Consider the following 24,193-nt stretch of genomic DNA (forward strand, 5'->3'; position numbering starts at 1 on the left):
TTGCCTATTAAATCACAAACTTAGACTACGAAGCTTCAAAAAAATAAAGCCTCAAAGAAAATCTAACATACAAATTTACTACAACTCAATACCCCACCATAAATCCTTAAAAATTTCAAATATTCACATGCAAAAGACCAATTCAGAACACACCATCTCCTCATCCTTAATATAAAGCAACAACATCCTCGCAGTGTGCGTAAGTGAACCAACATCATGTACACAAAATTAGCCAATACAACAACAACGTCCCCGGCAGAAGAAGTGAGGCAAATGCGAGAATAATAATAATGCAGTTTGTAGGTTTGCAACTCAGATTGTAGGGCAAGATCAAATCGTAGGAGTTAGAATTCTTAAACCGTTTTTGTATATAAATTATTTTCAGAAACACACAAAACGTCTATGCAATGTGTTTAATCAGATTTAAGTTAAGAGTTCTTCAGAATTTTTGATTAGAAACCTAATTCCAGACCTCAGACAGTGATAATTTTTGTATATATCTACCATTTATAAATTTTAGAAAGCTTTTAAATTGGGTTTGAAGTCCTCACTAATACCTGTTTTCGAGAGGTCATTCAAGACCATGTTTGAGCAAGTATCTCAGCCTTGCATAAAGGGATGACTGAGCACACAAACACTACCCAGCAAACATAAAAAAGCTAGAACATCAAATAATAGTATTAATATTCAAAATTATTTCCAAAAAATCTGATTAATTAAATAATTAAAATAAGAAACTGTAAAATTAATATTCCATCAACAACGGTAAGAAAGTAAACCTTCTATAAATTTATAACTAATAATATTTCAAATATTGAAGCAAAATTTTCTTTCTATCACAAACAAACTTTAAAAAAAACACAGAAATTAAATAGCAACAATAAATGTTAAATTTAAATTTTGGTTAAAAAGGTTGACAAAATTATTTTGGTTAAAACGATAAATTGAAGACAACAAATAAAGAATCGATATACAAGTCGGTGGTACTTTCTTTTAAAGACAAGTACAAAAATGAAACTTAATAATTTTAAAACCAATCAAAATTTATACAGTACTAATTATAAGCTTTACAATTGTTTTAAATAAAAATAAATAACCAATATAAAGAATATATATAGATCTTAACTTATAATTTAGATAACTTTTTATTAATCTTACTAATATCCTACATAAAACTTCAATAAAACACAACAGATTATTTCAAATAGTTTTAAATTTGCATTTATGTTTATAATTCTATAACAAGTTTCAGTGAATATCATATTTGTTCGTTTTTAAAATATAAATATAAAAATTAAACTAATATTATAGGAAAAAATCCGGGCGAAGCCCGGAAAACCCCCTAGTCTGTTATAAAAGGGTTTTTTAGAGTCATTGTAGAGAATTTCTCTATATACTACATCAATTATACCATGAGACATATATACAGTTTCTGTTCAAGTAAGGTCTAAGAAGATTGTCTTGCGATCATCCCAAACACATTTGAATGCTTACCAGATGTAACTTTACTAGCCATCGCTCTATTCTTTGGAAAAGTGTCCAGCTATCTTCATCAGATAGGAAGTCTGGTCTAAAGTTGATATATGTTTCTCCACGTGCTGCGACTCTTTCATTTCGAGAAGTGAGTAGCACCTTCGAACCTGTAAAATATAACACAAAGAGCATAACGAGTTTGATCTGTAATTTCATCTTTATTTTTATTAAATACCGTAAGAGCGCAGCAGACCTTTATTGTGTGGAAATATTGGCTTGATTAGTTTCCAATCTTCTTCTTTCCATATATCATCAAAGACAATTAATGATTTAAATGTTTCCAACAACTGAAAGAGTTGGTCCTGAAGTGTAGCTTTTGTCATCCCCAAGATTTTGTTTTCTTCTTCATTGGGTCTTAGAGTCCGAAAGATTGCTTGCCACACAATCATCGGGTCACAAAGTTGTGTAACACACACCCATACAAGTCTATCAAACTTACTTTTAACCTTGTCGTGATTAAAAGCTTGTCTAGCAAGGGTTGTTTTCCCAAGGCCACCCATCCAGGTCATAGAAACAACTTGAACATCTTCTTCTCCCACCAAATCTCCAACCAATTTCTCAACATTTTCTTCCAGCCCCACAAGATTGCTTTCGTACTTTCTAGCAAATTCTACTCTTTGTTGAGAAGGTTGTGGATCCCTCACATCGGCAATAATCTTTTGTACTCCAAACTTTTCCATATCACATATCACCTTGGATATCCTCTTACTTAAGCTTTCAATTCTAATATGATTTCCCTGCGTTCTGGAATAATGCAAGCAAGTCTTCTGATACGCTTCTTGATGCCACCATCTTTTCCGAGTTCGTCTTTTATAATAAACGTTTCTATTATATCTTTCGCATCATAAATAATTTCCTTGATCATGTCCACACAGTTTTTCACCACTTCACTTGTCTGTTTCTTAGCGTTTGCATCTTTCAAAAATGACTTCAACAAGTTTAGATCGCTTTTTAGTGAAGTTACTTGACCTTTAACTCCTTTAAATTGTTCGTATTCTTGGCTTAGTAGGACCAACGTCGAGTTGGCCCAGTTGTAAAGGGGGTTGCGGCTGTAACTTCCGCCACCCGGATTCGATTCGTGCAGAGAGAGACTATTTATAGTGCTTGGGTTCCCGGTAAAGAGGTGAAAACAACTTTTTCCTTGACAAAAAAAAAATTCTTGGCTTAGTAGGTCCCAAAGCTTTTGTACTGCAAACGACAGAAGTTCCTCTGGCATATTGGCTCCTGCTTAAGTAGAACGAAAACAAGAATCAAACTACTATATTGATGAACACAAATAAATCAAAAGGATTCAACATCACTAAGCAGTAAAACAAATCGATCTTGGGTTTGCTGTTTTCAGTTTTCACAGAGAATAGTACGTTATCGTCATAAACTTATCAACACTCGGAGAAAAAAAGAGAAGATTAAAGGAACGTCGTTCACCAAAAAAAAAAAAAAAAAAAAAGACTAACCTCTTCAAGTCACCAAGAAAGTCTCCTACCGTCACCCTTCCGCAGGAAGAGATCTGTATGACTGTATGTTCCTAGATCTGAAATGATTCTCCACTCTCTCAATGAATATTTTGACTCACGCTAACAATAAAATAAGACCGCTAAGCAATTGGCAAAATAGAATAATTAGAAAAAAATATTACACTAAGAGCATCTCCTAGCTCCAAACTAGATTTTAACTCGCGGTCCTCGGATGTTTTGTATTTTATAAATGTATTTGATATTATTACAAATGCTTTAAATATATAATTTGTATTTTAGTATTATATATTGTATAACTCTACAATATTATTGTTTATATTTCTTATTCGGCATGATTAATTTATATATATAATATATATATTGATTTGTTTAATACATTTTACTTTGTTATTAATTTTTATTTCCTACTAATATATTTTTGAATTAAATAAAACAAAATAACAATTTGAAATAATAAAATAGATAACCTACTTCAAAATATATATTTTCTTTAATTTATACATTTTGCTATAAAAAAATTTAAAATTTATTTATTTATATTATAGAAAATACATATGTTTAAGATAACTTATATTTACATGATGTGTTTAAAAAAATATACTTTAACATATATTATTTTAATATTTTACAGGATTTATAAGTAAAAACACTATTTTATTTTAGTATTTTACGGAATTTATAAGTAAAAATACCGTTTTGTTTAAATAACACTTATTTTAGTAATTTTTATACATAGTACCATCTATCATATTATTTTAGAAATTTTATTGATATATGATATTTTTGGATGTTATGATATTAAGTTTTCTATTTATTTTTGATTACGATTTTAAAATATTATAGGGAGATTGACTTAAATACCACATTCAAAGTATCACTTTTAATGTCTACATTAATAACTTTTACCCTCACTTTTAATGAAGGGTAGAAGACACTTATACCCTAGCGTTAACTAATTTATACTTAGGGTTTAGAGTTGAGAGGTGAGGTAGGATTTTTAGAATATGAAATTTAGGATTCTAATAAATAAATAAATAAATACTTAAAAAAATTTTAAAAATTTTTTAAAAAATAATTTCAAAGATAATTTTCGATTTACAAAAAGAAAATAAATACTACTACTTTTGAGTTTGGAAGATTACATGAATTTTTGAATTTTTCTGTTACTACATTAATATTTTATTTTATACAAAATATTTGAATTTTTGGTAATATTTTCTAAATTATTCTCAACAGATTTTGTAATAACTAAAAAAAATTATAATTAAAATATGATTTGTCATTATATAAAATAAATAATGGATAATATATAGTTATAGATATAAAAGTTTAACCTATGTTAAAAAACAATTTTTATAAAAAATTATATAGTTTACGAATTTTAATCCAGTTAAATGATTAGTGATAAATTATTCAAATGAACCAATTAAAAATTTTTTTTTTTGTTAATTTACCTATTTAATATAATTTTACCATATTTAATTCATATAGCCCTTCTATTTTTTTTTTTAATAGAGAATATAATTATAGAATTTATAAAAAAATATAAATTTGTTTTCTTGTTTTATAATAAAAGTTTAATTAACATTTATTTATAACAATAAATAATTAAAAAATAATTAATACGTTATTTTATAAAAATATTTAAAATTTAAGTAAGATTTTGTTTGTTTCTTACTAAACTTATTTTATTATAATTAAACGAAAATTCAAGTGGTTTTACTATGCTTGTTAATGTAAATAATAAAATATACCATATTAACTAATTTTCAAGTGGTTTTACTATGCTTGTTAATGGTATACTAGGTAATTTTCATATGCTCATGCACATATATAAATATATACTTATAAATATATTATCATTATTAATATTCTAATTTTAATTTACATGTATGATCTATTTTCTATAGCATTGTATTATTTTAACTAGATATATAATTTGAATATATAATATCTATAGTCGATGATGTGATTGTTACTCTTGCATGAATTGTATTTAATTCTCCAAATTTAACCGTAGTATTTTTTTGTGCTAATATAGATTAATGTTTTGATTAAGTTATATTTTTTACATTTAAACTTTGGTCTTGGACTTAAAAATATAGATTGTTTAAATTACTTATTTGGGGATAATAATATAATATTAAATTACACATATTTCTTCAATTCAAAGTACAATTACTTTTGATTCTAGTTAAATTAAATTTGATTTTAATTATTTCATTAGTTCAGCTTTTTATCTTATATATATATATAATTCCGTAAATTCTTTTGTATAATTTGATATTTGTAGATTTGTAAAATTTTCAAAACTCATAGTTAAAAGTTTAACAAAAAGAAATTATGTAAGATTGAATAAACATTTCAATCGTTTCAATTGTAAAATATTTTTAGTGCATCAATGATATTTTAGTATATGTTATTTAAATGATCTTTTGTAAAAATATAAAAAATGACTGACATAAATAAAATATTTTTATTAATTAATATATATATATTATGTTGTTTAGTATTATGTTTTAAAGAGAGGTTATCTTTTAACATCAAAACTGTTTTTTTTTTGTGAACTTTATTTTTTTATGAAATCACATTATATAAATATCTTTTCATAAAATAGCCTTGTTCGTTTGGCAACCGTAGCTTTCTACGGCTGCGGCTGCGTCTATTCGCTTGTAAATAGTATTTTCGTTTATAATATATGAACATTTACTTTTTATTATATATGCTATTTAGAAAAAAATATAAAAAGGGAAACTAAAATTTAAAATGTAAATTGGAATAAACTATTTTTGTTTTTGTAAATATTATTTTCGTTTTTATTATATGAATATTTTATTTTTATTATATATGTTATTTAGCAAAATATAAAAAGGAACTAAAATTTAAATGGAATAAATTATTAAATATTTTTAATAATGGCAATTTGAAATAATATTTTAGTTCATTAAGGATATCTTTGTAAATAACTGTCGTAAGAATTAATGTGAGCGCGATAGGTAGACAACCGATTTTTCGAATAATATTACAAGACGTAGAGAAAGATGACGATGAATGAATAGATTAGATGTAATTTTCTGTTGTATTGGGTCGAGCCCTCACCAACTTTATCTTTTGGGCTTAAACGAGTGTGATTGTCGGAGAAAAAAAAAAAAGAAAGAAAATTGAGTTTTTTTTATTTATTTGAGCAACAAAAGAAAATTGACTTAAAAGTCCTCAAAACTGGTTTACTTGATCCGAGGCCGAGGAGAGACAATTGAAACCACCGACCTTGCGGTGCACCTTACAGCACAGGATCTCAACTACCCACTCCAAACAGAGTCCACACATGGTCATTGATCAGACCAGCAAAAACAGTCTCTCTCTCTAGCGATCACACTTGACAATTTTATTTTACTGGATCTGATCTTTCGTCCAGCTCACACTCTCCCAGAATTCTGAACGATTAGGGTTTTGGTTTCCTTAAAATGGTGTTTTGCTTGGAAACCGTGTGGTTCAGTGCCGGCGGCGGGTGAAACTCGTCTCAGTTTATCCGGAGGAAGTGAGCAGCTCTCTCTCTCTCTCTCTGAGATGGCGGCTTCACCTGCTAAGTTCTTCTTCGGGTTCCTGATTCTTTCCATGGTCTTGTGGATGATCTTCGTGTGAGTTAGTTCTAGTGATGATTTTAGTTCGGTTGCACATTCTCTAATTTCCTTCAGTAGCTGAGATTGCATGATTTAGCTGCTGGACTATGCTACTATAGTGGTGGTGAGATTTTAGCTTCTTATTATTATATTTATTTATTTATTTATTTCATTTTGACTCTCCAGACTCTGTTCAAGATTCTTTGCATGGATTCTTAGCCGAGTGCTGGGAGCATCTGTTGTGTTCCGTTTTGGCGGTTGGAAATGCCTCAGGGATGTCGTCGTCAAGTTCAATAAGGTGAGAAGCACCCCAAAAATTCTCTAAACGGAGAAAAAATAAAACAAACTGCTTCTGTAGAAGATCAATGTAGGTTTTTACATTTATCTTGCTAGTGCTATGGTAATTTTAGTTTTCTTTTGCTTTATTCCTTGTGTTTCTACTTGGACTCTTTCGGTGGAAGACCAGTGTAGTTTTATTTCTTCTGTCAATTTTTTTACATTATCTAGCAGTATTGTTGGTGATGTAGTAGTATCTTTTCTTGGATGATTGGTTGTGTTTCTTCTACTTGGACTATTATAGTTCATTTGCTTCTGGTTTGAGTGTTTTTTTTCAGGGTGCTATTGAGTCGGTGTCTGCTGGTGAAATTAAACTAAGCTTACGACAGTCCTTGGTCAAACTCGGCGTTGGTTTTCTTTCTAGAGATCCTAAAGTGCAAGTCTTGATATGTGATCTTGAAGTTGTAATGAGGTCATCGACTTCAGCCAAAAATGTACCCAAAGCCAAAAGTCAGAAACCTCGTAATTCTGGCAGGGGAAAGTGGATGGTGGTGGCTAATATTGCGAGGTTTCTTTCAGTTTCCGTCGCAGATATGGTTGTCAAGGTTACTGGTTTGAGTTTACCATCTTTCTTCATATTAAATACAATACGGAGATTTAATTGCTTTTAGAGAGATCTCTGGAAATAATTTTCTAACAATCTAGGTGAAATGCAGACCCGAAAAGCAATAATGGAAGTCAAGGAACTGAAGTTGGATATATCGAAAGATGGTGGGACAAAACCAAATCTATATGTAGAGCTGCATGTATTACCGATTCTGGTTCACTTATGTGAGTCACGCGTGATGTCTGATCAGTCGTCTAGCTCAAGCTTTGAAAGGTCTACTGCTTCCCAAACGACCTCTGCCACAACAGACAGATCCTCTGCTGCTTTGTTTTGTGATGAGCTCTCTCTTTCTACTGAGTTTGGACATGACAGGTACCTCCTTAACTGAATTACATCTGTAGACTGTTTTGGGAAACTTGCACTCTCTAGATTGCTCTCTGACCTTTTAAGATGCTTCTGCCCTTATTTGGCAGAAGATAAATCTTTACTCAATCAGTGCTTTGCTCAGTTTTTGTTGTTTGTTTTTTAACATAGGGCTGTAGGTATTTTCTTACGAAATGTGGAAGTTATATCTGGAGATGTAACACTGACTTTTGATGAGGATTCATTTCCAAAGAGCAAACAGTCATCATCTACTCTTCATTCAGATGAAGTTGTAACGTCAACTAGTGCTGATTCATCTGCCAAGAAATCTCCTAAAGAGCATCAACTGGTGGCAGCTCTCGCAAAATATTCTTCTTCTTTTCCTGAAATGGTTAGTTGGCATATGAAAATTGACTTGGCCAATGATTTTACGTGTCTTCAGTGAGTCTGCGTTACATAGATTAATCTGATATAGAAAAGTAAAGTCATTATTTTCATCTAAACTCTACTGATGCTTTGGTCTTGCTGACCAGATTTCATTCAAACTACCCAAACTGGATGTGAGATGTGTCAATCGAGAACATGATCTGGCTGCTGAGAATAACATCACAGGAATTCAACTTAGGAGTGTTAAATCAAAATCTTTTGAAGACACGGGAGAGAGTACACGTCTCGATGTTCAGATGGAACTCAGTGAAATTCATGTATGATTGTGTAAGGTCTTTCAGATATATGATTTCCAAATCTCTTATTTACTAATTCTATGCTCTTGTGTTTCCTTGCAGCTTTTTAGAGAAGCTGAGTCCTCTGTTTTGGAGATTATGAAAGTTGATGTGGTCTCTTTTATCTACATCCCAATTCAGGTTCGAAATCTCATGACATTATACATTTTTCACTTTCTATTTCTCAAAGCTCTTTGCATTTGACGCAACACTCTGACTTGGGAAAGCTGTGCCTACTTTCTTGTTTCCTTACAACTGACATAGGTTTCTGTTTGTAGTTTTACTCCTCAATTTTCCCATTAGATCATGGGCTCTTCTAGTTCTTGCTTGACATTGGTAACATCATTTCGATCTCCAAAATATTGGTTGATCTAATAAATGGACAATCTACTTCATATTACTATAAAGGAAATGCACTTTATTATTGTATCACATGAATTTATGCAGAACGAAGAGTATCTTATGTTGGTATGCATCAGTTTGAGTTATACTCTTTAAACCATGAAAAGTTTATGTTGCTACATATTATCTTTTTTTTTCAGCCGGTTCTGCCTATTAGAGCTGAAGTTGATATAAAGCTGGGAGGTACACGATGCAACCTATTCATTTCTATGCTACAGCCATGGTTGCGTCTTCATTTCTTGAAAAAGAAAAAACTGGTGCTACAAGGTCCGACTCACACACTCGGTAAATCAAAAGCTGCTGATACGAAAGCCATTATGTGGACAGGCACAGTTTCAGCCCCTGAGATGACTGTTATGCTATATGGTATTGATGGTTCGCCTATGTATCATGTAAGTAACTCAAGTATATCTCTCTGACACAGTTTTGATTAAATTTAGACTGTAGTCGTAAGATAGGGCCACACAAGCCTTTTCACCTGATTGATTATTTTTGTTCTTTGTTTGTTGCGCACATATGAATTTGCTTTACTATATGCTAAACAGTAAAATGTTCTTGGTGTTTTATATGCAGTTTTGTTCGCAGTCGTCGCATGTGTTTGCAAATAACATTTCGAGTACGGGCACAGCAGTTCATGTTGAACTTGGTGAATTGAATCTGCATCTGGCAGATGAGTACCAGGAATGCTTTAAAGAAAACCTTTTCGGAATAGAGCCGAACTCTGGTTCTTTAATGCATATAGCAAAGCTTAGCTTGGATTGGGGAAGAAGTGACAGGACATCATCTGACGAAGTTGGTTGCAGAAGTAAATTGGTACTCTCAGTAGACGTGACTGGAATGGGTATTTACTTTTCTTTCAAGCGTGTTGAATCCCTCATAACAAATGCTATGTCCTTCAAAGCTCTCTTCAAGACATTATCTGTTTCCGGAAAAAAGATGAATCAAACTGGAGGAGTGCAACCATCCAAAGGATCTGGGAAAGGAACTAGGCTTGTGAACCTGAATCTTGAACGTTGCTGTGTGAATTTCTGTGACGATACAGGATTGGATAACACAGTTATTGACGATCCTAAAACCGTCAATTATGGATCACAAGGTGGCCGAGTTAGGTTTAGTTCATTGGCTGATGGCAGACTACGCACAGCGAGCATTCAGTCTACTGCTTCTGAAGAGTGTAAAAGACTGAAGTATTCGGTCTCTCTGGAAATATCACATTTTAGACTTTGTCTCAACAAGGATAAACACTCAACGCAAATGGAACTTGGAAGAGCTATGTCTATCTACCAGGAGTATTTGGAGGAGCATAAACCTTGTTCAAAGGTCAAGTTGTTTGATATGCATAACGCGAAGCTTGTACGTCGATCTGGTGGTCTCAATGAAATAGGTGTTTGTTCTCTCTTCAGTGCTACTGATATTTCACTGGGTTGGGAACCTGACGTCCATCTGTCTTTCTATGAACTGTTTTTGCGGTTGAAATCCCTGGTTTATGCACAAAGGCTTAAAGAACATGAAAGGGAAGGCATCTCTAGTGTTAAAGTTGGTGGCTCGGGTGAAGAAATAAATCTGTCCAACTCTGTTGACAAGCAGAAGAAAAAGGAATCTATGTTTGCTATTGATGTGGAAACATTGACAATATCAGCTGAGGTAGGAGATGGGGTAGAGGTTAAATTGGAGGCACAATCAATATTTTCTGAGAATGCCTGTATAGGAGTGCTTCTTGAGGGGCTTATGCTTGCTTTTAACGGATCTCGAGTGTTTAAAAGTACAAGAATGCAAATATCAAGAGTTCCTTCTGCCTCGTCGAGTTTATCTGATGCAGTCCCTGTAATGACAGGTGGTCCTTGGGACTGGGTATTGCAAGGGCTTGATGTGCATATTTGCATGCCACACAAACTGCAGTTGCGTGCCATAGATGATTCGATTGAAGACATGTTGCGAGCCTTGAGACTTATAACTGTAGCGAAAGGTAAAAACATTTTTCCAGGAAAGAGAGAAACCTCGAAGCCTAAGAGTAAGAAATCTAGTCCAAAATTTGGCCGCATAAGATTTTGCATACGCAGGCTTACCGCAGATATTGAGGAAGAACCAATTCAGGGTTGGCTTGATGAACACTATCATCTGGTTAAGAAGGAAGCTTGCGAGTTGGCTGTCAGATTGAAATTTCTCGAAGATTTTATTCACAAAACTACTCAGTCTTCTAAAGGTGCTGAAACAAGTGATCCTTCAGATGAAAGAAAGATGCTTTTTGATGGGGTTGAAATTGATGTCAAGGATCCTTTAGCTATTAACAAAGTCAAGGATGAGATTCGTAAACGGTCTTTTCAATCGTATTATCAGGCATGTCAGGGTTTAGGTCCCTCAGAGGGCTCCGGTGCCTGTAGGGAAGGGTTTCAGGCAGGTTTTAAGCCAAGTGCTGCTAGAACCTCTCTTCTCTCTGTTTGTGCCACAGATTTTGATTTAAGCTTGACGGCAGTTCATGGTGGTGATGTTGGTTTGATGGAAGTCTTAAAGAAGCTTGATCCTATTTGTCAAGAAAATGACATACCCTTTTCTCGGTTATATGGAAGCAACGTTGACTTGAAAACTGGAAGCTTGGTAGTTCAGCTAAGAAATTACACACTCCCTCTTCTCTCTGGCACTTCTGGCAAATTTGAAGGTCGTATTGTACTTGCTCAGCAGGTTTGATTATTTCTTGCCATCTCCTCCCATGCCATCTGTATATTTATGATTAATTTTTGTTCTGTGACTCACCGGTTTCTGGTAATGGCCCCAACTGACTAATTATATGACTGCTTGTGATTGTTCTTTTATATTAGGCAACGTGTTTTCAACCACAAATTTCGCAAGACGTATATGTAGGAAGATGGAGAAAAGTGCGAATGTTCCGGTCAGAAACTGGCACAACTCCGCCGATGAAGACCTACTCAGATCTGCGCATACACTTTCAACAAGGACAAGTTTCCTTTGGAGTTGGATATGAACCGGCGTTTGCAGACATTAGCTATGCTTTCACAGTGGCTCTTCGTAGGGCTAATCTGAGTTACAGGAGTCCAAGTGTTCCACCTCTCGTTAAAAAAGAACGAAGCTTACCTTGGTGGGATGATATGAGAAACTATGTTCATGGCAATATCACTTTATCTTTTTCTGAATCAAAGTGGGATATTCTTGCTACAACAAATCCGTATGAGAGTCTTGATAAACTTCAAATAGTGACTGGTCCTATTGAACTTCGGCAGTCAGATGGTCGTGTGTTTGTCAATGCTAAAGACTTTAAGATAAAACTGAGCAGTCTGGAGAGTTTGATTAGCCGACACTCTTTGAAAGTTCCAGTCGGCACCTCTAGAGCTGCATTTATTGAAGCCCCTTTGTTTAATCTCGAAGTTACAATGGACTGGGAATGCGAGTCTGGGGATTCTTTGAATCATTACCTATATGCATTTCCAACTGAAGGAAAGCCTCGTGAAAAGGTTTTTGATCCGTTCAGATCAACATCACTCTCGCTTCGGTGGAATTTCTCCCTTAGACCGAAGAAACTTCACCAGTCTTCCTCCGGTATAGAGCAGTCAACAGACACTGGAACTGTCTATAGCTCGCAAGACAAGCCTGAGACACCCACAATGAATCTTGGAGCTCATGATTTGGCATGGATACTTAAGTTCTGGGGTTTGATGTACTATCCTCCTCACAAGTTACGTTCTTTCTCCAGATGGCCTAGGTTTGGTGTCGCCAGAGTTGCAAGATCAGGAAACTTATCTCTAGATAAGGTTATGACGGAATTTATGCTCCGTGTAGATGCCACTCCTTCCCTGATCAATTACATGCCTTGGGACTCTGATGATCCTGCCAGAGGATTGACGTTTAACATGGCAAAGCTAAAATACGAATTATGCTATAGTCGTGGGAAGCAGAACTATACATTTGAATGCAAGCGAGATGTGCTTGACCTTGTATATCAAGGTCTTGATCTTCACGTGCCTAAGGCTTTTATTAACAAAGATGTGCATCCTTGCATTCCAGCAACCGTTCAGGCTTTGAGGAAAAATACTCAAAGTGCTTTGATAGACAGAATACCCTGTGGAAAGGATCCCAAGAGGAATGAGAAGCATCGCGATGAAGGTTTTCTATTGTCGTCTGATTATTTTACAATCAGAAGGCAGGCCCCAAAAGCTGATCCGGAAAGGCTATTAGCTTGGCAAGAGGCTGGAAGAAGAAATCTTGAGATGACATATGTGCGGTCTGAATTTGAAAACGGAAGCGAGAGTGATGAACACATACGATCAGACCCTAGTGATGATGATGGATACAATGTTGTCATTGCTGACAATTGTCAACGGGTCTTTGTTTATGGCCTGAAACTCCTGTGGACCATTGCGAACAGAGATGCTGTTTGGTCTTTTGTTGGTGCAATATCGAAAGCATTTGAGCCTGCCAAACCCTCTCCGTCGCGTCAGTATACACACAGGAAGATTACTGAAGAAAGCCAAAAAGAATCTTGTCAAGAAACGCATCAAGGGGAAACGATGAAGTCTTCTGCTAGTCCTGGAAGAAATATCCCTTCACAGCCTATGGAGATGGCAGGACCTCTTTCATCACCGTCACACTCGGTGAAAATGGAGAAATCATATGACAGAGCTGGTATGTCTGGATTTAATGATCAACGTCAGTTTTGTTCTTTTTTATCTTAATCAAACTTTCTTTAAGCACTGGAATTTCTAAGAGAACTTACTGCTTTATTCGCGATACATCATACTTATGTATATTTGACCTAGGTCTAGGTAAAGTTGAGAACAGTGAATCTGAGGAAGAAGGCACTCGTCACTTCATGGTGAATGTCATCGAGCCACAGTTTAATCTTCACTCTGAAGAAGCTAATGTAAGTAATTATTGTCTTAGAAGAATGGACATTCGACACCATTACCTATTTTAGGGTCTTGTCTGTTTAATTCTACTTAGTTGGCCTTCAAACCTCTGGACGCATATATTAGAGTCTCGTGTTGGCAAATATATACTATTTGGACAAGCTGCATCAGCATGATGAATGTAGTACCCACCAAAATTGACATGTTATTGTTTTATGTAATAAAAATTTAATTTTCTTACTGGTTGATTAATGTCTATGGATACCAGGGACGCTTTCTGCTTGCTGCTGTTAGTGGCCGTGTTCTAGCACGATCGTTTAATTCCATCATGCGTGTTGGTGTAGAAGTGATTGAACAGGCTCTAGGCACTGGAAGTGTCCAGATTCCAGAATGTAATCCTGAAATGACATGGACACGGATGGAAATTTCTGTAATGTTAAAGCATGTGCAGGCTCATGTTGCTCCTACTGATGTTGACCCGGGTGCTGGATTGCAGTGGCTCCCAAAAATTCGTAAAAATTCGCCAAAGGTGAAACGTACTGGGGCTTTACTTGAAAGAGTCTTCATGCCTTGTGACATGTACTTTAGGTATACAAGACACAAAGGTGGAAATCCTGATTTAAAGGTAACGCCATTTCTAATAGTTAAGATTTCCTTCTTTGTTTGAACTTCCGTTTTCAGAATCTTTTTAGAACCTAATTCCTGTTACCTTGCAGGTGAAACCACTAAAAGAACTCACTTTCAATTCACACAATATAACCGCTACGATGACTTCTCGGCAATTCCAGGTTATGCTGGATGTTCTGACCAATCTTCTCTTTGCAAGGCTTCCAAAGTGAGTATTGAAACCTGAATAAAAATTAAAGCCGATACCTATAGATTTGTCGTCCAGTTTCTCTTGTTTACTGCAGTAACTAGCTTGAAATAAACATAAGTGCTTTTCAGAATCCATACCAGTTCAGTTCACCAATGACTAGAGCTACTTAATTACCTAAAGTATCTGTTTAGTTTTTGAAGTTTTCTAGCATTAAGAAGGATCTCCTTTGCTGATTCAGGCCTCGGAAAAGTAGTCTCCAATGTCCCACTGAAGATGAAGATGTTGAAGAGGAGGCTGATGAGGTAGTTCCATATGGAGTTGAAGAAGTAGAGCTTGCAAAAATTAAACTTGAAGAAAAAGAGCGAGCACGAAAGTTGCTTCTTGATGATATTAGAAAATTGTCTCATTGTTCCGACAGTCTGGCTGACACACATATGGAAAGGGAAGGTGAATTGTGGATGATTAGTACCAGAAAATCCACACTGGTAAGATATTACTGAGGGAAGTATGTTTAGATGATAGTGTGAAGTAACCTCCGCTTTAGAGATTAATCTTTCACTGTTTTTTTACAGTATGCAACTATTCAGCTAAGAACTTTATGTTTTTCCCAAGTGTCATCCTTCTGTTTGTCTCCTGTGAAATTAGATCGTTATGACAATATAAAGCTGATGTTGCATTTGGTTTGGTTCAGGTGAATGGATTAAAGAAAGAGCTCTTACATGCACAGAAGTCTAGAAAGGTGGCTTCTGCATCTTTAAGAATGGCGCTACAGAAGGCTGCACAGCTGCGACTGATGGAGAAAGAAAAGAACAAAAGTCCATCATATGCTATGTGTATTTCCTTGCAATTCAATAAGGTTGTTTGGAGCATGATTGTAGACGGTAAATCCTTTGCTGAAGCAGAGATAAATGACATGGTAAGTTTATGCATATGCATATCATGTTTTGTTATTCACCATCACTCTTTAGAATGTGAAATGATGAGAGTTTACTTGATGAGCAACTTGTTTAGAATCTGTCCTCAATCTACTTTTAGCTCATTTCGGACTTGACATAGTCTATTGCAGTGTACGTAGTCTGTTGCAACAAATTAAGAATCAGTACATATTTAACTGGATTTATACATGCAGATTTATGACTTTTATCGGGATTACAAAGACATTGGCGTTGCTCGATTCACCACCAAGTCCTTTGTTGTGAGGAACTGTTTGCCTCTTGCAAAGTCGGATATGCTTTTATCAGCGTGGAATCCTCCAAGCGAGTGGGGAAAGTACGTTCTCTCTTTGTTTGCTTATCATATCACATGCTTTGCAATGCATTTTAATCCTGAATGATGGTTTCTTAGATGCACTGGTGAAGGTTTTAATGTGTTGAGATAAATTAATGGAATCATAGGTACATAGAACTTAGCACCGTAAACTCAAACTTCAATAATTACTAATTTGACACTAGTTCTGACTTTGAAAGTGTGCTTCCTCTATCTTACCACATATGTTCGAAGAGACTAAAAGCATTCGAACTTTGTATCAGTTCTCATCTGCTAAGTGAAATTCATTAGAAGTGACGTTAGTTTTATTTGCAGGAATTTTATGCTACATGTTGATGCAAAGCAAGGAGCACCGAAAGATGGACACTATCCTCTTGAGCTTTTCCATGTATGTATCTTTTTCTCTTTCCATGATTAGTTACTTACTGGATTTGAAAATAGTGACCCAACGTAACCATTCTAATTAACATTCTACATCTTTAACTGAACTATGTTTGATTACCGTGTGAATTTTAAAATTTGTATGATAATACCTGAAAATCTTGTAGGTTGCGATTTACCCCCTGAGGATTCATTTAACAGAAACAATGTACAGAATGATGTGGGAGTATTTCTTCCCAGAGGAAGAGCAAGATTCCCAAAGGCGACAGGTCAAAAATACATCACAATTCAGCATTTTTTATGAAAATCTGATAATTGTTGGAAGTTTGTAGTGAATGTTTTTTGGTTAACTTTCTCTGCCGCAGGAAGTTTGGAAAATTTCGACAACAGCTGGTTCGAAACGTGTGAAGAAAGGGTTAGCAGGTCATGAATCTTCTACAGCTAGTCACTCCAATGTTGAAGCATCTCGGGGGAGTTCTGCAGCGCTGTCACAGAGCAATGCTGACTCTGTTCAAGTAACCTATCACCTTAGCCTGCACTTGTATTTTGAAAGAACTTTCACCATTCTTTTTCTGATTTAACTTGCATTCTATTGGCAGAAATCAAATACTCTCAGCCTCAGGTCTAGCACGGGTGGTTTTGGTCAGGAGTTGAGAAGAACATCTTCTTTTGATAGGACCTGGGAAGAAAATGTAGCACAATCCGTAGCTAATGAACTCGTTCTACAAGCTCATTCTTGCACCGTGTCATCTTCCGTTGAACAACAGGAGGATTCCTTTAAACAGAAGCCCAAAGAGACAAAACCTGTCAAGCCTGGCCGCTCTTCTCATGAAGAAAAGAAAGCTGGAAAATCTAGGCCTAGAAAGATGATGGAGTTTCACAACATCAAAATAAGCCAGGTAACTTGGCTAGTAGTCTCTACAACATCAAAATTGATTTGGTTTAATCGGTTTACAACATTTCATCTTCAGGTGGAGCTTCAAGTGACCTATGAGGGCTCAAGATTTGTTGTAAATGACCTCAAGTTGCTGATGGATACATTTGACCATGTTGAGTTCACTGGGACTTGGAGAAGACTGTTTTCTCGTGTTAAAAAACACATCATTTGGGGAGTACTGAAGTCTGTTACAGGAATGCAGGTCAGAAATTTGAATCATAGATAGGTTGTGAGGTTTTAAAGATAAGTAAAGCTAATAACAATCAAAAAAATATTTCAGGGGAAGAAATTCAAAGACAAATCACAGATTAACCGTGGGATTGCTGAGAATGACCTTAATCTAAGTGACAATGATCACACGGGGAAACCAGTCACGTTGTTTAAGCGTCAAAGTGATGGAGCAGGGGAGGGATTTGTTACTTCTGTTAAAGGACTATTCAACACGCAAAGGCGCAAAGCCAAAGCATTTGTGTTGAGAACTATGAGAGGTGAAGCAGAGAACGATTTCCACGGGGAGTGGAGTGACAGTGATGTAGAATTCTCTCCTTTTGCTCGGCAATTAACTATAACGAAAACTAAGAAGCTCATCAGACGTCACACTAAGAAACTACGTCCAAGATCTCAAAGAGGTTAGCACATCCTGATGTAACATTTTTTTTCAGAATGGACATGTCATTAGAACTTGTTCTGTATTCGCTGGACTCAGCACTTTAACTTGTTTACTTTCCCCTTAGGTTCGACTTCTCAGCAAAGAGAATCACTTCCATCATCATCGAGAGAGGTTACTGCATTTGAAAGTGATTGTTCAAGTGGATCTTCACCGTACGAAGATTTTGAAGATTAAGATCAATCTTCTTGGCTGAGGTAGGAAGGGAAGGATAGACTTCTCAGCTTTTGACAAGACTTCCTTGTCAAATTTTGTTTTTTTCCCGGCTGTAATAGGAGAATTAACAATATTGAGAGAGAGAGAGAGAGAGAGAGAGATCAACAATATTGTACAGACGTTGGTATATTGGAAAAGAAATTAGAAACCACTGGTCACTTCATCAGTCTTTACCATATCCAAAACAGCAAGTGTTGCTTGTCAGCTAAATTGCATAAAGCTTCGTTCAATTACATATGGCTTATAGTTACGTGTTGATGTTGTCCGCATAATCATGAAGAAGGTCAACAAAAAGAAAAAGAACTTTGTCAAAATTTAAGGAATATGCTTACTCCTTCTCGATTTAAATTTAAGCTTTTGTCTTCGTATATAAACGATTGATGTTATAGAGTTTTTTTTTTGTCATCTATTATATTAAAAAACGGTCAACCACATCAACGTTCTTATACAAAAGCCATGAAACAAAATTAAAGAAAACACCCATAACACTTCCGAGCATAGAAGCTAAACAAACACCAAAGCTTTATACTACAAGCCAACAACCAAAATTCAAAAGCATTTGTACCCAAAATAGGTCACCATAAGTCTGACCAAAGTCAGCTAATAACATGGAGAACTTCCTCATTCTCAAAAAGCTGACTCAGCCAAAAGGGACCACCAATTGCCACATACGATTGGATAAAACCACCCCTTGCTGCACTCTGAGCTATAAGAAAAGCCCCTCTGTTAGTTGATCTTTCTTCTTTTACCATCCTCCACCATTCCATTCTTCTCAGTCTTCTCTCAATCTCCATATATTGAGCTCTGAAGCTTGGCCATGCCTTTGGTCTTAAAATTACTTTCGTCAAAGTGTCATCATCGATTGCAATCATAACCCTGTTAAGACGATGAGAACAGAGACCGTCAAGGGTCCATAGCAGACCTTGAAATTTAGCTTCATCCAGAGAATCAATGTTGCAAAAAACTTGACGACTATGTAACAACACTTTGCCCATCTCGTTTCTTACCACCCAAGCTCCTCCACTTCTTGAATTTTGTTTGTCAAAATCAACCCCAATGTTGCACTTTAACCATCCTGCACAGGGTCTTTCCCAACGCTTCTGCACCATCTTTCTGTTCTTCCTCTCCTCCTCTTCTTTCTCTTTCTCCAGCTTCTGCGCCATCCACCAAAACTCAGCTTCCTCCGAGATTTTACTCACCACATCATGTGCCACAAAGGCCTTTCCTTCAAAGATGATCCCATTTCTAGTTTTCCATAAATACCACACTATCCAAGGGATCATATTCCTTATTTCCTCAGCCACCTTGTTGTTGGATAACAGGCTCATAACATAATGCAAGTTGGAGAAGTGAGATACCTTATCGAAGCCGTTCATAGGTGATGGCACATTTGCTAAAGCCCAAATTTGTCTAGCAATGGAGCAGTCAAACAAAATATGGTTAATAGATTCATCATTGAAACCACAGGCTTGACAACACGGATCCAATCTGACGCCCTTCAGTACCAGCAGCTCCCCAACTGGAATTGCATTGCTTAAAGCTTTCCAGAAGAAAGTTTTAATTTTTGGAGCTGTTTTGATCTTCCACACCGCTCCCTTAAGATCATTTAGGGAAGGTCTTGCCTCAGCCTCTCTAACTAATTCGCTTTTCCTCAGCCTATTAATGAACCAATACCCCGACTTCACTGAATAACTGCCATTCTTGTTATGAACCCATACCCAGAAATCATCGTGATTGGACACAATCTTCATCTTGATGATTCTGTCAACATCCTCCTCAAAAAACAACTCTCTGAGGGTCTCCACCTTCCAACAGTTGTTATTAGCATCGATGAGATCACTAACCTTGAGCATTAGATCAACAAAAATATTCTTCATTAGAGGCCTTCTTCTCACTTCACCTTCTATCCATTCATCTACCCACACCGAGATGGAATTTCCATTGCCCAACCGTTTTCTAATGCCTTGTTGTAGCAGTTCCTTGCCAAACTGGATGCTTCGCCAACCATAGGATGGCCGTGGTCCGTTACCAGCAGAGAGGAAATTTCCATTCTCAAAGTATCTACTTTTGAACAGTCTAGCAAAAAGCGATTCCGAATAGTTTAGGATTCTCCAAGCTTGCTTGGCTAGCAAGGATTGATTGAACAACTGAATATCTTTGAATCCAAGACCCCCCTGTTCTTTAGCCAGCGACATTTTCGTCCAACTGAGCCAATGAATCTTCCTTTTGTGCTCCATAGAATTCCACCAGAAGTCAGCCATAGCTTTAGATAAATTCTCACACGACTTCTTGGTTAGTTTGAAACAGGACATCGCATAGACCGGCATTGCCATGGCCACTGCCTTAATAAGAACCTCCTTCCCTCCGTGCGACAGTAATTTGACAAAATAGCAAGAGAGTCTGTCCTTGATCCTGTCGTAGATGTAAGCAAGCATCTCAGTTTTTGATCTACTGAAGCATTCCGGCAAGCCCAAATAAGACCCCGTCCCTCCTTCTTTCACTATCCCTGTGAGGTCTTTAAGAAATTGCTTCGATATCTCATCAATCTTGGCTCCGAAAGTGATAGCTGATTTGTCAAGGTTGACTTTCTGTCCTGTGGCTTTCTCATAGACTTGAAGGATCTTCATCAACTCGGATACTTGGCTAAGAGACGCCTTACACAACATCAGGCTGTCATCAGCAAACAACATGTGGTGGATCATTGGACCTTCCTCTGAAAATTGGATACCTTGCAGCTTTCCTTGTCCCACCGCTTGTTCAATCATGTGGATAAGGCCTTCCGTACATAGGACAAACAAGAAGGGAGAAAGAGGATCCCCTTGCCTTAATCCCCTCTCAGGTTGAATGCATCCAAACGGTTGATCATTAATCAAGGTGGAGTATGTTACCGTGGTGACACAGAACATAACTCTCTCGATCCAAACCCCATCAAAGCCCAACGCATTAAGAAGCGCTCTCAGGTAACTCCATTCGACTCTGTCATAGGCTTTTGACATGTCGGATTTGATGGCTATGAACTCTTTGGCCACTTTGTCATTCGTCTTCAGGGCATGAATCATCTCATGAGCTATTAGGATGTTATCAGATATGAGCCTTTCCTCGACAAAGGCTGACTGCGTGGGAGAGACAATATCAGGTAAGAAAGGCTTCAATCTGCTGACCATAATCTTCGAAATAATCTTGTACAAGACTGAACACAAGCTTATTGGTCTAAGGTCGGTCATCAAGGTTGGATCCTGAGTTTTTGGAAGAAGGCAGAGATGAGTGTAGTTCCAGTCAACCGGGAAGACTCCAGAGAGGAAAAATTGGTGCACTTCTTTAGTAACCTGTACTCCCACCGTGTCCCAATATTTCTGGAAGAACATGCCTGTCATACCGTCAGGACCGGGAGCACTACCAGGCTTGATAGCGAAAACTGCTTCTCTGACTTCCTCATTCGTAACCTCTCTTGTTAAAAATTCATTCATCCCCAGTGACACCCGAGGAGAGAAACCATCAAAGAGTTCACTGAAGTCTGTATCATTTGAGGACCTGAACAGATTCTTGAAATAATCATTGGCCACTTCTGCCTTGGCCGCTTCAGAGAACTGCTCTTGCCCATTCTCATCCATCAGTTTGATGATCCTGTTCTTTGCTCTGGTTGACTTTACCGACTCATGATAGTACTTCGTGTTCAGATCACCTTTAACAGCCCATCGATCTTTACTTTTCTGCTTCCAATACAGCTCTTCCTCTTTGTAAGCTTTGATCAGCTCCTCTTTCAGATAGTTGACTCTCCTGGCCAAAGGGAAACTTGAAGACTGTTCAGACTCTAAAGCCACTTGAATCTGTTTGATCTTATCTCTGGAGTTTAGGTTTTCCTTTTTTTTCCATTTGCTCAGAGCCTTCCTGCATCTTTTAAGTTTATCGGAAATCTTGGCCTCAAAGAGGGGGTGATTTGTTAGCCAAACCTTCTTGATCTCATCTTTGACCCCCGGATTGTTAAGGAACCTTCTATCAAATCTGAAACTACCTCTAAAAGGCTCAGATGAAGAGACGAGCCTCACAAGAACCGGTCTGTGATCTGACCCTCGTTTGTCCAGAAACGCTTGGTTAGAAGCTGGGAAGAGTTGCATCCATTTCTTGTTACCAAAACACCTATCCAGTCTGGATCTTATCCATGAATCTCCACGCTTACCTCCCCAAGTCAGGTTGTCACCACAGCTCTGAAGTTCCACCATTTCTCCGATGTCTAGCATATCATTAAAATCCTGAAAAGAAGCTTCACCTCTGCGCGGACCACCAATTTTCTCTCCATTGTTTCTTATCTCATTGAAATCCCCCATAATACACCATGGGTCTTTTCTATGTGCCCCAATCCTAGATAACCTTTCCCACACCTTTGCTCTATTACCCTGGATTGGTTCACCGTAGACACACGACACAAAGAAGGAGTCTTTGCCAAACTTCACACCGAAATCTACAAGATTCTTGTCTACAAACTTAAGCCCGATATTTACAGAATTCTTCCACATCAAGGCTAGACCTCCGCTGTACCCAATAGGATTGACAGTCATGATCCTATCGTAGCCAAGCCAAGTTTGCACATCCACCAAATCATCACGACTATGCTTCGTCTCCATCAAAAACAAAATATCCGGGAAATATTCTTGACGTATCTCCCGTAGTCTTGGAATCACCAGGTCCTTTGCACGGCCCAGTCCCTGGCAGTTCCAGCTCAGCATAGTCATTTAAATATTGGACGGTCCCTCACTCGGGACCACCAATGGTTTCTTAAACCTTGCAGAGCTTTTAGATGGCTCGACATCATCATGTGCTTTTCTCTTGCCGTCTGAGATCACTCCTTCTCCCACCCGTACGATACCTCCAACCGCAGCTTTCACAACCCTTTTCCCTGTTGCTTTCCTCGAATAGGTTCCAGGTCTTTTACGCTGTTTAGGTTTCTTTAGAAGAGTCCCGGAAATGCTAGTATCAGAGATACCTACACTATAACCCGTTGAACCCTGCACAAGAAAACCGGACTGAGCATAGACCTCATACTCCTTAGCAGCCGGATCAGGAGCAACCACCTTTCCAGACTGAAGGATCTTGGAGCCCGCCGCAATAGCGCTAGCCATAAGCTTTTCTTGTCTTGGTTGAGGCTCCGCTTGAGAGCTGAAGTCAAAAACTGCACCTTTTCCTTTATCAAGAGATGAGGACAGGATCGGAGCTGATTCCAACCGAAGAAAGACTTTCTGCCCTAAAGGATCATTCTCCAAATCCTCAAGGGATTTCTTGACTCTTTCTACTCTCGCCATCTTTTCTGGCCCCTCATCAACCTGCAGGTACTGTCTCATACCATCCATAACCTCCTTTGCAATCTTGGGCCGACCTGAAACAGGTTCAAGACCGAGGTGTTTGCTAGAGAGGACTCCAAAGAGCGGGTCAGATTCCTCAAGCGAGTTCAGCACTTCAGTATTCTTGCTTTCCCCCGAAGAGCAGGAAGCTCCCACCGTAGCCTCCTTATCAACTTTACGCCAAGGGCACATTGATTGCTCATGCGTTAATCTTTGACAAGTGTAACATCTCTTTTGGATGCGTTCATAATCATACAAAATGTTGACAACCTCCCCTCCAGGTAAAGTAAGTTTTTTTGATCTTCTCAGTGGCTTTGAGACGTCAAAACGAACTAGTACTCTTACATAATCTTTGACCTGTGCCTTCTCCGGGTCGAAAGGAACCTCAACCACATGGCCAGCAAACTCCCCCAATGCCTCAATGGTTTCAAGGGTATAATGGTTCACCGGAATGTTTCTCATTTGGACCCACACCATAATAAACTTGAGATAGTCTTCAGGTGGTTTCTCCATCCAACGATCTAACACAATCGACCAGTTTTCGAACGTGTGGACTCCTCTGTTCAGGATAATTGATGTTATAGAGTTTAATTAATGTTTTTGAACTATAAAAATAAAATAAAAAAATATGACATACGTTGGGCTTAGCGCAATGACATACTTTTGACTTGGATTTTTACACTTTGACATACGTGGTATAGATTCTTACTTTAATC

General features: G+C 37.1%; 3 protein-coding genes and 1 long non-coding RNA gene across 7 annotated transcripts; 1 reads left to right on the plus strand and 3 right to left on the minus strand.

The window, feature by feature from the left end:
- Positions 1-44: 44 nt before the first annotated feature.
- Positions 45-3,252, minus strand: LOC106376673. The gene is made up of 3 exons (XR_007318524.1): positions 2,988-3,252; positions 1,727-2,757; positions 45-1,640 (listed from the first exon to the last, which is right to left on the minus strand). It is a non-coding gene; the product is annotated as an uncharacterized LOC106376673 (long non-coding RNA).
- Positions 3,253-6,232: 2,980 nt separating this feature from the next.
- On the plus strand, positions 6,233-18,292 carry LOC106376676 (protein SABRE). 4 transcript variants are annotated; one of them, XM_013816778.3, is made up of 23 exons: positions 6,233-6,646; positions 6,815-6,926; positions 7,243-7,509; positions 7,621-7,883; positions 8,046-8,265; positions 8,408-8,578; positions 8,660-8,737; positions 9,139-9,390; positions 9,572-11,677; positions 11,815-13,633; positions 13,774-13,871; positions 14,126-14,482; positions 14,574-14,692; positions 14,913-15,159; positions 15,366-15,590; positions 15,804-15,943; positions 16,244-16,328; positions 16,489-16,590; positions 16,687-16,836; positions 16,921-17,220; positions 17,293-17,460; positions 17,539-17,887; positions 17,993-18,292. In XM_013816778.3, exons 1-23 carry the CDS (start codon positions 6,576-6,578, stop codon positions 18,100-18,102), a joined length of 7,809 nt encoding a protein of 2,602 aa, XP_013672232.2. In that variant the 5' UTR covers positions 6,233-6,575; the 3' UTR covers positions 18,103-18,292. The 4 variants fall into 4 exon arrangements, with proteins under 4 accessions (XP_013672232.2, XP_013672231.2, XP_013672233.2 ...); XM_013816777.3 differs by having other exon boundaries at positions 6,234-6,646; positions 13,768-13,871; XM_013816779.3 differs by having other exon boundaries at positions 6,234-6,646; positions 13,768-13,871; positions 16,256-16,328.
- A 445-nt stretch (positions 18,293-18,737) lies between these two features.
- LOC111201714 lies at positions 18,738-22,871 on the minus strand. The gene has a single exon (XM_022694001.2). It carries the CDS (start codon positions 22,869-22,871, stop codon positions 18,738-18,740), a length of 4,134 nt encoding a protein of 1,377 aa, XP_022549722.2.
- On the minus strand, positions 22,872-23,990 carry LOC106373671. The gene has a single exon (XM_013813813.2). The coding sequence runs from the start codon at positions 23,988-23,990 to the stop codon at positions 22,872-22,874; it is 1,119 nt and encodes a 372-aa protein (XP_013669267.2).
- Between the last annotated feature and the right edge of the window lie 203 nt (positions 23,991-24,193).

Source organism: Brassica napus, chromosome C1 (genome assembly GCF_020379485.1).
Source record: "Brassica napus cultivar Da-Ae chromosome C1, Da-Ae, whole genome shotgun sequence".
Lineage (NCBI taxonomy): Eukaryota > Viridiplantae > Streptophyta > Magnoliopsida > Brassicales > Brassicaceae > Brassica > Brassica napus.

Bases quoted from the DNA above. Each gene is read 5' to 3' on its own strand.
- LOC111201714 (XM_022694001.2), bottom strand. From the start codon at position 22,871: ATGACTATGCTGAGCTGGAACTGCCAGGGACTGGGCCGTGCAAAGGAC.
- LOC106376676 (XM_013816777.3), top strand. From the start codon at position 6,576: ATGGCGGCTTCACCTGCTAAGTTCTTCTTCGGGTTCCTGATTCTTTCC. The intron at 7,884-8,045 runs GTACCTCCTTAA...TTTTTAACATAG, and splicing joins ACTGAGTTTGGACATGACAG to GGCTGTAGGTATTTTCTTAC. The intron at 14,483-14,573 runs GTAACGCCATTT...GTTACCTTGCAG, and splicing joins GTGGAAATCCTGATTTAAAG to GTGAAACCACTAAAAGAACT.
- LOC106373671 (XM_013813813.2), bottom strand. From the start codon at position 23,990: ATGGAGAAACCACCTGAAGACTATCTCAAGTTTATTATGGTGTGGGTC.